The 15630-nt window shown below is 36.8% G+C and overlaps 2 protein-coding genes across 4 annotated transcripts in view; both read right to left on the bottom strand.

Annotated features, from left to right (window-relative positions):
* Positions 1 to 2361, bottom strand: part of LOC103036346 (calcium/calmodulin-dependent protein kinase kinase 2) — a 32288-nt gene extending 29927 nt beyond the window's left edge. For 2 of the 3 annotated variants that reach the window (XM_022676480.2, XM_022676481.2), the window contains exon 1: positions 2121 to 2361. The gene's annotated coding sequence lies outside the window, so the exon portion shown is untranslated. The remainder of the gene's footprint in view (positions 1 to 2120) is intronic. The other variant, XM_022676482.2, reaches the window with a different exon arrangement.
* Positions 2362 to 5139: 2778 nt separating this feature from the next.
* snrpd3l (small nuclear ribonucleoprotein D3 polypeptide, like) lies at positions 5140 to 9853 on the bottom strand. Its single transcript, XM_007233901.4, has 4 exons — positions 9732 to 9853; positions 7726 to 7862; positions 6896 to 7088; positions 5140 to 5400 (listed from the first exon to the last, which is right to left on the bottom strand). Exons 2-4 carry the CDS (start codon positions 7849 to 7851, stop codon positions 5333 to 5335), a joined length of 387 nt encoding a protein of 128 aa, XP_007233963.1. The 5' UTR covers positions 7852 to 7862; positions 9732 to 9853; the 3' UTR covers positions 5140 to 5332.
* Between the last annotated feature and the right edge of the window lie 5777 nt (positions 9854 to 15630).

The following is a 15630-nucleotide window of genomic DNA, read 5'->3' as shown; positions in this document are numbered from 1 at the left end:
CCCTGATCTCAGTTTATGAAAAAAGACAGATTTGACCACATGAGTGCCAGTATCCCCATTTATCCATCCAGCCAAGCATATATCCCACCATTTCAGTATTTCACTGTTTCACTATTTTGCACAATGACATTTTATAATGTATGGGTGGTCAATCTGCTTAAAAAAGAGGCTAGTTGATTATGATTATTGATTATGTAGGTCTTCCCTTTAATTTCTCATTTGTAACTACTAGTCATAGTAGCTACTGTGAAAAGGTCAAACACTGTCTCTGAAATGGTGTCTGCTATTAAAGAACTGTCCTGCTATTTAAGACTTTGTATCTGCCCACTGCTAAAACAGTATTTGTAAACCAGAGCTGCTCTTGCCTTAAAACCAAGCAGATGTTCTATTAGTACAGATGCCAGCTGTTTATCATAGTGTGTGGTCACATGACTGTTCCTCGCCATTATGACGGCATAGAGCTAAACAATGTACACATAGATAACAATACACAAAATATACAGAACAAAGCACAGGAAAAGCTTATCTGTATTAGCATTTAGTTTGCAAAACTAAATTTCGAGACCGACATGTGATCTTTTATGAAATATTTACATATAAATATACATTTTGCATTTAAATAACAGACTGCATAACAGCATAGCTCCACTTGGCTGCTGCCAATGCTAGAAATGTTGTTTGGGGTAGAATTTATGTTAATGGGGATTGTCATTTGCTTTTTAAGTGCTTTTTAGGTCAGGTGCCCATCACAACTCTCCATAAGCATAAGTCTCAGAAATAGGAATCTATGTGTTTTCTTTATAATTTAATACAATTAAAATCATTCAATTTGATCTACCTCCTGACAGAAAAGACAGCTATTATCAGCCCAAATGGATATTTTCCATTTAAATATAAAGACCTGTCCACAAATAAAAAAAAATATGTATTGTATACAGCAGCAACAGCAGCCTAGCTCTCTTCCACGTTCCCTCTCTAACAAATATTATTTGCTATTTTTGGTAATTTTTCAGTCAGATGGCCATCAAAAATGTACACCTGTAAAACCTGAACACACCAGTGTAATTAATTTGGATCAGTACATCAGCATAATAATCACTGTATTATACATCTGTTACAATTCAATTTGTGGTGAAATGTCTTCTTGCCCACTTATCCTCACAGAAATAACATAAAAGCTATTTACTGACTTACAGACTGAAATACAACCTGTACAAAAAAAAGAATACACATTAAAAACTATAGATTTTCCAGCCTAACACACAAATTAAGACTTGGACATGTTTTTATGTCTCAGATTTGAGCTCTGCAGTTCAGACTGCTCCACAACCTAGCTCCTTCACTTTCTCTCTATAATAATTAATGGGGACCTCATGTGTCAGATGTCCATCAAAACTATCTGTACACCTGTAACATCTATACACGCCAGTGAAATGATTGTACAACTAAAACAACCATTACAATTCAGTTTGTGGTGAAGGGGTTCTTGTACATTCCTCACAGACCAGCTCCCCCACTCTCTCTCTCTCTCTAATAGCGAGCGTTATATCTGTCGGTTTGTTGTTTTGGGGTAAAACTGAGGTAGATGGGGATGCTTTTTTGTTATTTGCTTTTCTGGTTAGATTTCCTCGCAGGTGCTTATTAAAACTATCTGTACTGTCAGAAATATGGGTAGTTATGGTACAGGGTAGCTCGCTCGCTCGCTGGTCCGCTATCAGAGGCGCTGTTATCGGGTACAGGCTGCACACTTCCCCGCTCTGGAAGTAAAGCTAGAGATACCGTTAGCTAGCAGCTTGCTAACTAACATACTGACATCTAAAACAGCGCTAGGGATAAAAAGGCAAAAATCAATTAAAACGCTCGGTGTGGATTTAAACATGTAGAGAAGGAGCCGAGAAAGACTGCACTGTATTTATTTAAATTGAGAGATATAAGAGTTCAGAGCTCAGCTGGGCTCGCAGTTAGTATTTATATCCGCCTCGGTTCTGCTAAGCGCGCTAGGCTAGCGGAGGAAGCTCTTATGAAACAGATGTTGGGGTAGAAATCCCCCGCTGGAGCTGAAGGGCACAAATAAACACTCAGGATCAGAAAACAACACGGTAATAAGTGCTGATTCTCACCGCGCCGGTCCGAACTGTCCTTAAGGGTCTCTGGAGAAGCAGCTTCTTCGCGGTGCGATCAGCCGGTTTAATGGTATTCGTTGCGGGGTGGCTGCGGTGGGCAGGCGGGGCAGCTCCGCTGTGATGCGGGGCCGCTGCTGCATCCTCTACTGTGTGCAGGCGGATTCAGAGAACAGCAGCTCAGCCATGCCTCTCACCACACACTAGAGGTGGAAATCCCAGGTCCAGAAATAAAAAATCCAGCCCGGGGTTTGGTACCAACTGCTTGGGCGGCTCTGGGTAGAGCCAAGCTGCAGCAGAGCCTCCCAGGCAGTTGGTACAAAACCCTGGGATGGATTTTTACTTTCTGGACCTGGGTCCCCCCCCCTCATCTTAACACACACGGCCTTAAAAGGGGAAATCTCTTTTTGGATATTAACCCTTCGCTGCTGGAGCCACAATTATACAGCTCTGGAAAAAAAGAGACCACTTCAGTTTCTGAATCAGTTTCAGTGATGTTGCTATTTATAGGTACATGTTCTAGTAAAACTACTGACATTTCTCCCAAATTCCAAAAAAACAAAAATTGTCATTTAGAGCTTTTAGATCTTAAATAATGCAAATAAAACACATTAACTTTCATAAAGTATAAAGAGTTCAGAAATCAATGTTTGGTGGATTAAAATAGTTTTTTTAAACACAGTTTTCATGCATCTTGGCATATCCTCCTCCACCAGTCTTGGACTTTTTTTCTTTTGGATAACACTCCTGGTGCAAAAATTCTAACAGTTCAAGTCCTGAAGATTTAGCAACATTTAGCATCTACACAATATTAGACCCATCTTTTTAAACATATTATAGGATGGAAAAGTAGCTAATGAAACTATACCAAGGCTGGCCACAATCAAAGAAAGTAGTTGAGGCATGCTACCAAAATGGACATGCACAATTTTTCATTCATGTTTTTGCTAAACTCAGTCCTATTACTTTCACTCCTGTTACTCAGTGAGTGCCAGTAACAGGAATGTGTGCCAGTAACAGAAGTGAATGCCAGTATAAGGACTGAGTAGAGTCCCCTAGTTATTGATTTATTAATGTAAACATTAGTTAATGTACAGTAAACCGCCATTTCCAATTCTGCTTGGGTCATCATTTTGCCATTTGTTTAATAAACTGCATGATAAAAAATGATCAATTTCTGGTTTGGGTCTTCATAAAAAAATTACAAAAGACTTCACATCTTTTAGAAGTGCATGCAATTAGTGTTTTTTTGTTATAATATTAATTATTCAAACATGCAGTATACGGAGGAATTTGTTTTTAAAATGTTTTTTTTAATGTCAAGTTTTGGTAACAGGAAAGAGAAAAATCATCTTCAGATTAGAAACCTTGTAAAAAAAAAAAAAATACCAGTACATGTTTTGAATAGTTACACCAAGCAAATGGCACCCATTTGGTGGAATGGCCCATTAGTATAGTCAAATGGAATAAAAAGGCAAATGGAAGAGTTTTAAAGTTATTTAGTCTCCAGCTAAATTTATGTCCATAAAGTAAGCTAGAAATGCTGTACAATTTGTAGCTGATATTAAAATGTAAAAACTGTTATTTGACTTTTCACTCAGTATTTAAATTAAAATTGTTTCTGGTTGGTTCTACTGCTCAACTGAATGATAAACCATACTCCTAAACCTTCATTCATTTTTAAACGGCCATAACTCTCTGTTCTGGGCTTCCTGAAAAAAAAAAAATAGAAAATGGTTCGTATTTGTACATATTTAATTTTAACATAGATGTCCTTTGTAAACCATGTTCAAGTGGCAGTTAAATTTCTAAAGACACATTAATGTAAAATATGAAAAAGATATAAAGCAAGCATTTTATATATTTTTTATATACTGTACATAAAAATAGTAACATAAGAGGCAACATACACTACAAGCATGTCATGAGGAATTGCAGCACTCATTGATTTTTGTAAAAAGCTTGTATAAATACATTTTTAAAATGTACGAGACACATTGGCCTAGTCATAGTAGGTTCAATACAACCAAACATGTTTCAACTTAACGAAACATTTCAGCAGAAAGGTAAGGTTAAAGGGTTTTATTCATGTTTCGCTTGACATCTAAAAAAAATGTTGGATCAAGTATGTGTGACAGTCATAGGCCTAGTTATTTCGACTGGGAAATTTGGATTGGTCTCCATTGGTCTTCATGCTGTTTACATTGACATCATGCGACCAAGAAGACACCTAACAATTGATCAACCGTACCTCACCACTGCGAGGCTTGAAACAGGATGTTTTTAGACGGAAGTGTCATCAGCAGGTTGCAACAGTGATGCAGAAAGACTGAAAGTCAGAGAAAGGCATAGAAGTGGACGTCATTTGGTCAAACCCTACACTGGTGACCACTTCATTGTGATCTGTGCCCTGCGGAACCAGATGATTCATGCCACACAACTCCAGGCACATGTAAGGTAGGTGCGAGGCACCCCAGGGCTGTTCACTGATTAAAATCTATTCACACAGAAGAAATGGCAGCCACCAAAAATGTTGGAGAGGTCAATGGGGAACACTATGCATCAGTCCCACTGCAGTTACCAGACGAGCCCTACACTTTGTGAATGGTTCGGTGAAACGCCAATACTACTCAAATTACATCATCAATCCAGTCAATGTGTCTCTGCATGAACACATGCCTAATTCCACCTTCATGGACATCCACACTCTAGCTCATGGAGGTTGCATAATTAGGGAACAGCTGCTGGAGACTTACCTTAAATGAAGTGGCCTGCCATTTTTCCAGACCTGAATCCCATAGAAAACAAAACTCTATCCTAAAACCTCAAGGACCTGAAGGTCACCCTTCAAGAAGAGTGGGATGCCATGACTCAGCAGACAAAAAGTATTGTGATCAAATTACAATTTATATTAATTCTATAAAGACTAAAACTGAACTTCACAACCTATTATAATAACAGTATTTGCAAGCATAAAAAATGGTGGTACACCTTATTAAAATGAACCAAATGAGCCTCGTTGTATAAGTAAAGACTTCCATTTATTACAACAAAAAACAAAAAGGGGGGTGGAATCAAAACAAGCTAATTAAAAAAAAAAAAAACAAACAAAAAAAAACAACACTTTGAATTCAATGGTAACCAATCCAAGTAAGCACTCAACATAAAAGTTGAACAGAAAACTGTACAGACTGAAGCCACTAGGAACTGAACTACCGGCGTTTCTGGAAAATGTTTCCTCTTGCTCCCGGCCCGCCCCGGCCCCGACCTCTTGCAGCCACTAGAGGATTAAGAAACGAAGGAAAAAATAAATTAATTAATAAACAAACAAACAAAACAAACACTGGGTCACTCATGGGTTATTACTAGGAAACAACTGCATTATGTCAATACTAATTTATATATAAATTAAAATACAAAATTAGTACATATTTAAAATGTAAGATGTAATAATTTTGCAGCCAAAATTGGTAAAAGAACGAATTAATTAAAAAATAAACAGGTTAAATATTTCAGCTCAATCATGTGTATTAACATTCACAGAACTAGTTCATGAACATCTAGCTGGAGGAACTGTTTGGCTCAAATCTACAGAGAGCACATTAGTGGTTAAAAGACAGAAAACATCACCATCTCTGTTTTCTGTCCCCAACTTTCTTTACTGCTTCAGAGCAACAGAAACATCTGACCGCGGCATTTAAAGGCTCTTTAAATGCCCAATGTTTAAACGTGAGGTGTTCTGATATTGAGTAAGAAAATTCATAATCTGTTGTGTTTGGTCCCTTTTGTGGTCCAAGCTTAGTGTTAACTGAGTGACTAAGAAGCCTTAACCCTCCTGCACTTCTGTCCCCAGAATTGGATTGCAGTTACTAATCAACTATTAAGCAAAACTGAAATCTGGAGTACAAATATTTCTAACTGAGATTTATATCAACTAATCATCCTTTTAAGGGATATAACAGGACCAAAGGAGTCTGTTAAGGGGTATAAATAGACCACAAAAAAAACCCACACACAAACCCACCCATCCACACACCTGTAACAATCAAATCTTAGATACTGAAGGATTACCAAAACACTCAGTTTCATTCACTTTCCCTAGGGTTTCCACTAACCGTGCATGATCAGTCAGAGCTTTTAACTACCACACCCATATGCTGCTAAAATCATCTACACATTCAATTTCTTTAACGTCTACAGATTACTAGTCACGCACACAAATATGTAGGCAGAAGTAAATGCAAAAAGCAATTTTGCACTTGACAGAACAAAGCTTAAAGCCTTGCTGTCTGAATATGGATATGCAATTGGGTATGACAACTGTTTAATATAAATGTTTTCTATAGAACACTATGATTAGTAATAAAATATGATGTACAATAGGGGTGGGAACCACAGGGCATCTCTTTATACATCATCATGGTACATTGCCTACGATAACATATTGACAGATTCTGTAATATCAATGTTAAGACAATTCTCTACAATACTTTACAGCATCAAACATACCAGGAAATACGTATTTACTGACGTTAGTTTCACATAATTGAACAAATATTCTTCACTGCATATTTACCCTATTCATTTGATAAGTGCCACCACATGGAGTAACGAAACAGTAATGTTAGTAAGTAAAATTGAGGATAAATATTGAAATTTATAAAATCAGACAAGGATAAAAAAAATAATAATAAAAAAAAAAAGATGAAAGTAATGAAAATGCATTGAGTATCAGAAAACTGTATACAATCAACTACGATTATGCAGTGCCATACCTTGTGCTTTAAGAATAGCTGCCTTGCCTCTCCCAGCCCCTGCTCCTTGATTCTTATTTTTCATGCTCTTTAACATTGGAGCGTTTTTCAACATATCCGGTAGGATGAGGAAGCGGATTTTGCTGCCGCGAATGTAGACCTGCTCCAGCTGCGACACTCTGCCATCTCGGTACGTCACAGTAATATTCGACATCTAAAATCCAAAGGCATTAGTATTCATTAATGCAAACATTATTTTAATTAATACACAGAAAAAGAAAGACAGGAAGAACAGAAAACTGTGCAATGCAGTTACCCCTACAACTACATACACAAGTTGCCAGTTTAAACAACTGTATTATAGGTCCACTTGCTCAGATACACCTACAGTGTGGAAAGTACAGGGCATCTCACGTTGCATTATGATACTGTGATTCTGCAACACTATATACTGCAAAAGAATTCTCAACATCTGTGTAACTGAAGAGGATTAAATACTCCTAAATAAGCAAATACCAGGAATGTGTTTATGGGTGTTAGTTTCACAGATCTAAAGGAAGTCTTAGGGAGTATAGAGGACCCTTGTTTCAATAGAAAATATCCATATTTGATGCCATGTATCAATGTATTATGTATGCAAACTATAAAACACTAATACCAATCTTTTGTTCCACTCCTAGTAAAGAAGTTTATTTACATTGTCAAGAGTGGAGGTGGGGCTGGCAACTTGGGCATAACAGATGGGACAGCTGAAACTTGGTTACAAGCAATAAGTTTACCCAAAACACAAACAAAACAAAACTTTTCAATTGGAAACAAAATAACTACATGACAAACAGTGCAGACATTACCTGGCAGTTCATATTATCTTCAGCTTCTATCAGTTTCCCCCTGTACACCTCACCAGTATTGGTTTCACAGGTCACAATGTGACCCTCCGCTTCATGAAGCACTTTGATTGGTACACCGATCGACATTGTTCAGATATCTGCAGTAAAAAGAAAGGGGGTCACCACAGGAAGGACTTCAGTAACAGATCAAAAGAGAGAATTTGCGAAACAATTTAGTCCAGCTCAGCACAACGTAGTTAGCGCTGTGCGATTTTTCCTGATTAATTCAGTTAATTCCAATTAGTTTTAAGGCAATTTACAAAACGCACGCATATATTTCTTAAACTATTTTTTTCTTTACATGTAAACCTAGTTTTGAACCATTTCTTTGCCATCTGTAGTTTGATTTTAGTAGGGAGAAATAATCAAACATAAATCAAAAATCTTTTTTTTGTGTGAAAAAAATCTTTTTTTAGGCCATAAACACTCAGCACTACATACAATATGTCTAGAATCTTAAGTTTGCATCTTTAGCTTTTAGTGGAGTTAAGAAAACAGTTTTAAACATATTTGATGAAGTATTTTTCAGCCATGTTAGCTCCATTCCATCAGACAATAAACCAACAAAGACAGCACAAATACATTACTGGCCCACAATTATAAAAAAAATAATAATAAACTTACAGAATGGCATTTAGCAATGCCAAAAAAAAAATCAAACTAAGCCAAATATTACACCCTTTCCAGAGAAGAGCAGTGATGCACTTCTGTACAACAGACATCAACCTTTATCACCAACAACTGGTTGAACCATTTACTCAAGCTTTAACTTTCACTCAACTACAGATTCAGGAAACCATTAATCCACAACCATTACATTTAATATGTGCATACCTATTTAATAAAGCTTTCATTGATCATAAAATGAACTCTAGTTTTAAGAACTGGAATTTTCTAGCAAATACATGGTTTGGGCTAGGGATAGGAGATACCAATATTTCAGGGATTTTCTTTTGTACAAATACATTATAACACTGAAATACTAAACCTTATTTTATTATTTTCAAGAACAGACAACTGCAAATGTTTTATTTCATGTAAATATAAAAGGGTTCAGACATTCAGCAGAAGCATAAACAATCTGACCAATTATTAAAATTAAAAACTACTGGATTTAGTAAAAAACTAAATTACCAAGATTGTTTTGTATAAATTATGAATAAAAAGTACGATTTTATACTCTGTACGATATGCTGCGGGTCACACCAGGCGAGGTTTTTGTCGGTATAAGTAAATAAATGTTTTTTTTTGTTGTTTAAGAGTCATCTGCACCTTTCATTTTATTGTTGGTTAAAAGCTAAAACATACGGGTATAAGCTCGCTTTTAAATTTATACAGGGATGTGTAGTCTTTACGTTATAAATGTGTATATCGACATCGGCATGTTTAAGTTAGGTTTGTAATATTGGAAATCGTCATTAGCACAGAACTCACACATCGGTGCATTTCTACTCTTTATCTTACATGTTAAGGGAAGATTTAGTCAATCTGAAAGATTATTGTAAGTCATTATCATAATTAATACCGTTTGATTATAGTTATTTAGTAGTGGTATAATTAGAGCAGTTAACAGATGTTGGTAAAGTTTGTCTGTATCTGGGGAGAGCTGAGTATTATATTTAGCATCTGAGCTAAACACACCTCTAACTATACAGCATATATTCTCCCGGAAACAGACAATACTATCCAATAACTACAGCCGATAAAGCCCGAAGTAGAGGTATGTTTAAGGGTGTAGGGAATACAAAGGTGGTTTAGATGTAGATATAAATTTTCCTGTTTTAGGCTTAGAGTTTAGCTTCAGTAGCTAAAGCTAACAGGCTAACAGTACAGAAAGAGCAATAAATCAGCGATTCTCTGCTGCACATTTACAGTTAATAAAGCCTGTATAAACTCGGCTTTACCCACAGATACAGAGTAACAGGATTAAACCGGGTAAAACAATGATATAAAGGATATTTCTGTACCGGAGTCTTTGCGCTGAGGAAGTCTTTGTACCCGCTCTAAAGCAGCGTGCGCGTCCGAGCAGCGTTCTCCCGCTCCCACAATGCACCTCAAATACACCGCCTCACATCCGGGCACTTCAGCACTGCATTGTGGGAATGAATGGTAGTTAAGAACGACCGTGGGCGTGTGGTCAGGGAGGAGGTTTGTTAACCACCAGGAGACGTTTCAGATACCGTCCAAATGAATGGGGTCCTATAAATCAGTTTCTCGTTAGGCTTGTTTGAGGTACGGCTGCACCTGCACCACCTGGGGGGTGGGCGTTTCGTGAAGAAGACACGAAACACTTTTACCAGCACTGAAACACTTTTATAAACTGCGATTTCCTGACGGAAACACCCCACATGATGCTCAGCCACTGCCCCGCGGACAGGACAGGACAGTACAGCAGCTGAACCCCGCTGGGCAGTAGCAACAAAGACAATTACTGCTGCTCCTAAAATGCATGCCAAAAAACATTATATATATATATATAATTTGTTTTGTCCATAACTCGACTCTCTCTCGGAGGGTCCGCAACAAGCACTACCTGCAGAGGCGGTTCTTTAATTAGGCAAACCTAGGCATTTGCCTAGGGCGTAGATCAAATCTGTCCTCCATAGTGGCCCCCAAATCTGACCATCCCAGCAACAGTAAATACACAAAAACAATGTTAAGTTGTTACTTATGTAAAGAAAAGAACAAAATATTTATATTAAAAATATCAGTAGAATACCGAATTAATGTCTAAATAATAATTGTCCAAACACACATACCCCCCTCCCTTGCTTGCATTGAACTAGTCCATAATATGATGACGTAGCAATGTGCCACACAACGTGACTTCAAACCAAAACAGCGGGAACTGTACGCGACTAGAGTGAGGGCTGTCACAGTGAAAATGAAGCGGAGTTATGAAAGTGGTTCTGCTAAACGAAAGAAACGGGCAGAGAGCAAAAGAATCAAAGATGCACTGCCAAAACTGACCTTTTTTTTTACACCTCCTGGACCGATCAGTGTTTTTGGGGCCGATTCCGATCGCTGATCGTCTTTTACCACGATGGGCCGATCGTCGATACCGATTTTGGGCGGGGCCAAATGCCACATTAATGACACACAGGTGCCTGGCAAACCTGGTACAGATTCCCCTAATTACATCCACGCCTAAAGCAAACACTGGTAATTTACGCTGCTAGTAAATAAACACAAGTGTGACTGACCAAAATAAACGCTTTTTAGGAGAGATATAACTTGTGTGTAAAGGAACTGCAGCTTCCTGTAAGCGAGCAGTTTCACCGGTTTCACCAGTTTCATCCACACACAGCTCTGATAAACTGCTTAAGCCGATCGCCGATACCGTATTTTGGCTGAAAATTGTCTGATACCGATACACTGCCGATCGATCGTTTCATCTCTAGTTATTTGGTTTATGTGTGTATGTTTCAAGAATGAGGGCCCCTTGTTTTTATTTTGCCTAGGGCCCTAAAATGGCTAGATCAGCCCCTGACTACCTGTGTGTTAGACCCTCCCTTTTAGTCAGAAATCACAGTTTGTAAAAGTGTTTCAGTTCTGGTAAAAGTGTTTTGCGTCTTGAAAATTTGTTTCAATTTTTGGAAATTTGTTTTTCTGAAATGTAATGTTTTTTTTTTTTTGCCCATGTAAAATATTTTTTTCTTTGGTAATTTAGTATTCTTGAATGTAATTATTTTTCGTATGTAAATTTGTAATTTTGTAATTTACTTTTCTGAAATGTTTATTTGTTTTGCACCTCAGAGCCACCATAGAGAAGTCAGGTCGGACAGTCTCCACCTGCGACCAACGTGAACAATAGCGGATCTCGCGATGATTGCGCTGTTTGCTTACTTCTGGTGTTTAAAAAAATAGTTTATGAGTGAAACAGAGATGACATGAGTGTTATTAAATTGAGATAAAAAAAAATTTAAGTATTCACAAACCATACTGGCATGTTACAGATGTATTGTGTAGCACTAAATGAATAATGGGATTAAACTGTGCATTATTCAAAAGTCTGTTCTTCAGACACAGAAAAGTACATTTTTTAGACACTGAAGATGAATCACACATAACCTTTAGAACTTTGTTTTTTTATTTGCAGACCAGCTTTTCTGTTCTTTGTTCTTGGAAATAAATTCAACATCATGCTCATTTACACAGCTTTAATTGTTTAGTGCATTTCGCAACATAATATAATATATGGAAAGAAAAGTAGATCTCAGTGTAATAGTTATGTAGTGTTTTTAAAGAAAATTCAGAAGGCTTTAGAAAACAGTAAAAACGTATACCATTTTTTAAATAGTTTATTTAACAGGGACAGTTTACATTAATTTACATTACTGTAAATGCACCAGAATTGGCCTAAAGACAATTTTTCAATGGTGTGCAGTGAGGCGCTTCTAACCCTTCAGAGAAGAGGTGACAATAAATTCATGCAAATAATTACATAATTTAATCATAAAATATATATCATAGCTATTGTAGGTGTAAGAATTTCTTTTATAAATTAACTAAAATAAAAAACAGCAACTAATTCAAAGCATTAGTCTTTGTTTTTCAGTTGCTACAGGACTCTTATCTGACTAAAAGCGGTTGTTGGTGAGGACCACTAAAGGACTGTATGTGTGGGTTCTGATGATGGGATGAGTGTTGTATGGGGGGTGTCGGTTAGAACACCATGAAGCAGTTGTCTCCTTTTCGTTTCTTTATTAAACTTCACACTTCAATTACATGTGCAAGAGTCTCAATGGTGTGTGGTTTGGTTGGAATACACGCACACAACTCCTCACATGCTATTCTCTTGAGGCTGTGATCTAGCCAACCTGAAGTGGTAATTTGCCTGGAGCAACAGAGTAAAACTAAACAGCAGTAGAACTAGACCAAACTGCACGTGAAGGGGGCGGGGCTAAGATTCAATGCCAGAGTCTTTCTTACAGCGGTACTGAACAATAAAACTTTTTAAAATGTCTTCTGCCCCCACGTGACTGCGTGCCCCATCTCCTGATTTTTGAGAAGGGTGTAGTAATGTTCTTTTGTGACTTCCTGGATAAGTTGGCCATGCCCTTTTGGAATAATTTTGGTCAGTTTGTTTCTCCTGGAAAGGTTCACTAGTGTTCCATTTTTTCTCCCAAAGCTTTGGAAATGACTTTATAACCTTTTCCAGACTGATAGGTGATCAATGACTTTGTTTTCTCATCTGTTTTTGAGTTTCTTCAGATTGGGACATTATGTGATATATGTATGACTGTATATGTATAATTTTTTAGATATTTTATCTGGTTAATGTTGTTAGACGGGTTCTATTTAATTGATTTCTTGTTTCTACAGGTCTGGCAGTAATCAGGCCTGGTTGTGGTTAGTATTTAAATGATACAGCTTTCCAAAAAGTGTGATTAATTGCAGTTCATTAATGGGGGGCAAACACTTTTTCACATAGGGCCAGACTGGTTTGGATAGTTCTTTTTTCCTTAATAAAAAGAAAGGGTGTAAGGGGCAAATACTTTTTCACGCCACTGTACTGTATATATATGTACAAACTCTAAATAAGTCATAAGCACTGAATACTGTGTATTACTTATATAAGAGGAAATTATAAACGATTAAATATGAACCTACCTGACCTACTTTATATGTAAATGGTAGTATTTTTCACATTAATATATATTAATTAAGGTCTGCATTTTACCCTTTTATAACAACAACAGCAGCAGCTGCGTAGTCGTGTACTGAAAAGAGCGTTCTGCTTTACCGGGCGAGAAGTGCGTCCTCACCCCGAAACAGTCCAGAACTCTACAGTTTAAGTATGCGATTTCGGATTTATTAAACCAACTCAGCTCATGGCACTGAAGAAAAACTGAAATATATAGGTATGTTTTATTTGCTATACATCAGTGTAGTTTAAAATGAAATGAATAACCCGGCCAGATAAATATTCAATATTTTAATTTAAGTTTTGACCGTTTAGCTCCGTTTACTCCCATTATTATTGGACTCTCTATTATTGGGCTCCCTCTAGCGGCCCGTGCAGTCACTGTCTGGTGCTGATAACACTTCTGCTGTATGAGCAGCAGAGGGCGCTGCTGAACTGTTTACATTCAAATACTGAAACACTGCTTTAAGAGAATATCAATACCATGGGTCTTATTTTTTTAGGGTTTAGAGTAGATTAATACCGATGCTGATTCCTTTACCAATATCAATACTGAGAGGTTTAATTAATCTATTTAATGCAGGAAAAACCTTGTGATAAAAGTAAATGGGAACACTTGGCATCTGCAGAGTAAAATAACATCAAATATTTATTTAACATTATATTCATTCCTAATATTTATCAGTTAGTGTTGAAATTTTAACATTCCTGTATAAAGTTTTTAATGTTTCAATGTTATACATGCACGCACGCGCGCACGCACACACACACTGTGCTTATCAGAGTTACTAAGTTACCAGCAAGTTAACACAAGGTATACCTTGTGTTAACTTGCTGGTAACTTAGTAACTCTGATAACCTAACTCTTGCTTTTCCGTTCCTAGAGCAGTCTGAAAAGTCTTTGTGACTGCACTTGAGGATACTTTCAATGTTTTGGATTGACTGACCTTTACTTCTTAGAACATTACTCAAATTCTATTCACTGTATACCAACTCTACCTCTGACTGAAAATGCCAAATTGTGCAAAACTAACATCTTAGCAAGAGGTGCTACTTTAAAGAATCTAAAGTATAAAACATTATCTGGTTTGTTTACTTAAAAACTCCATGTGTTTTTCTTCATATTTAGGATGACTTAAGTATTAGTCTACAATGCAGAAATATTTTAATAATTTAAAACCACTGAATTTAAGTTGCGTCCAAGTGTTGATTTGTAACTGTTGACAGTGGCACGAAAAAGTATTTGCCCCCCTACAAATTTCTTGTGTTTTTGCATTTTAGTCATACTTCCTTTTTTCAGATTATCAAACAAACTTTAATATCAGACAAATATTACCTGATTAAATATAAAAATCACTTTTTATATGATAATTGTAATCAATAAGGTAAAAAAAAACAATCTAGCCATGTGTGAAAAAGTGTTTCCCCACCCTATCAATTAACTGTGATTAAAAACACTTTTTGGAAAGCTAAGTTCAATTTTATCACTGACCACAATCAGGCCTGATTACTGCCAGACCTGTAGAATCAAGAAATTCAAAAACAGATGAGAAGACAAAGTCATTGATCATCTATCAGTCTGGAACAGGTTATAAAATAATTTCTAAAGCTTTGGGACTCCAGAGAACCACAGTGAGAGCTGTTATTCACAAATGAATAAAACACGTAACACTGAACCTTCTCAGGAGGGTGTCCCGTTATATCTGGCGTAAATCTAACAAATAATTGTAGAAAATATAAAACATGGGGGTAGTAGTAGGATGGTCTGGGGCAGCTTTGCTGCTTCAGGGTCTATAAATGGATCAGTGAAGTTTAATTGTAGTTGTTGTCGCCAAGGGTGGCACAACCAAGTTATTAGGTTTAGGGGCAAACTGTTTTTCACACAGGGCTAGATCGGTTTAAATATTTTTTTTTCCTTTAATAAATAAAATTATCATTTAAAAAGTGCTTTATATATTTACTCAGATTATCTTTGTCTGATATTAAAGTTTGTTTAATAATTGGAAAAATATTAGTATGACAAAAAAGCCAAAACAAATGAAATCCGTAGTGGGGCAAATACTTTCCACACCACTGTATATATTTTAAGAATGACGTGACAGTTAGTAACAGCCAGTGAAGCAGCTGTAAAATGTAGCGGGACAATGACCCCGAGAAAATAATCACCTGACCCTGACCCCTGCAGATCATCTATTGCACTGAAGACAAGATAGAGGACA

This window comes from Astyanax mexicanus, chromosome 17 (assembly GCF_023375975.1).
Source record: "Astyanax mexicanus isolate ESR-SI-001 chromosome 17, AstMex3_surface, whole genome shotgun sequence".
Taxonomy (NCBI): Eukaryota; Metazoa; Chordata; class Actinopteri; order Characiformes; family Acestrorhamphidae; genus Astyanax; species Astyanax mexicanus.
This window is presented reverse-complemented; position numbering and strand designations above follow the sequence as displayed.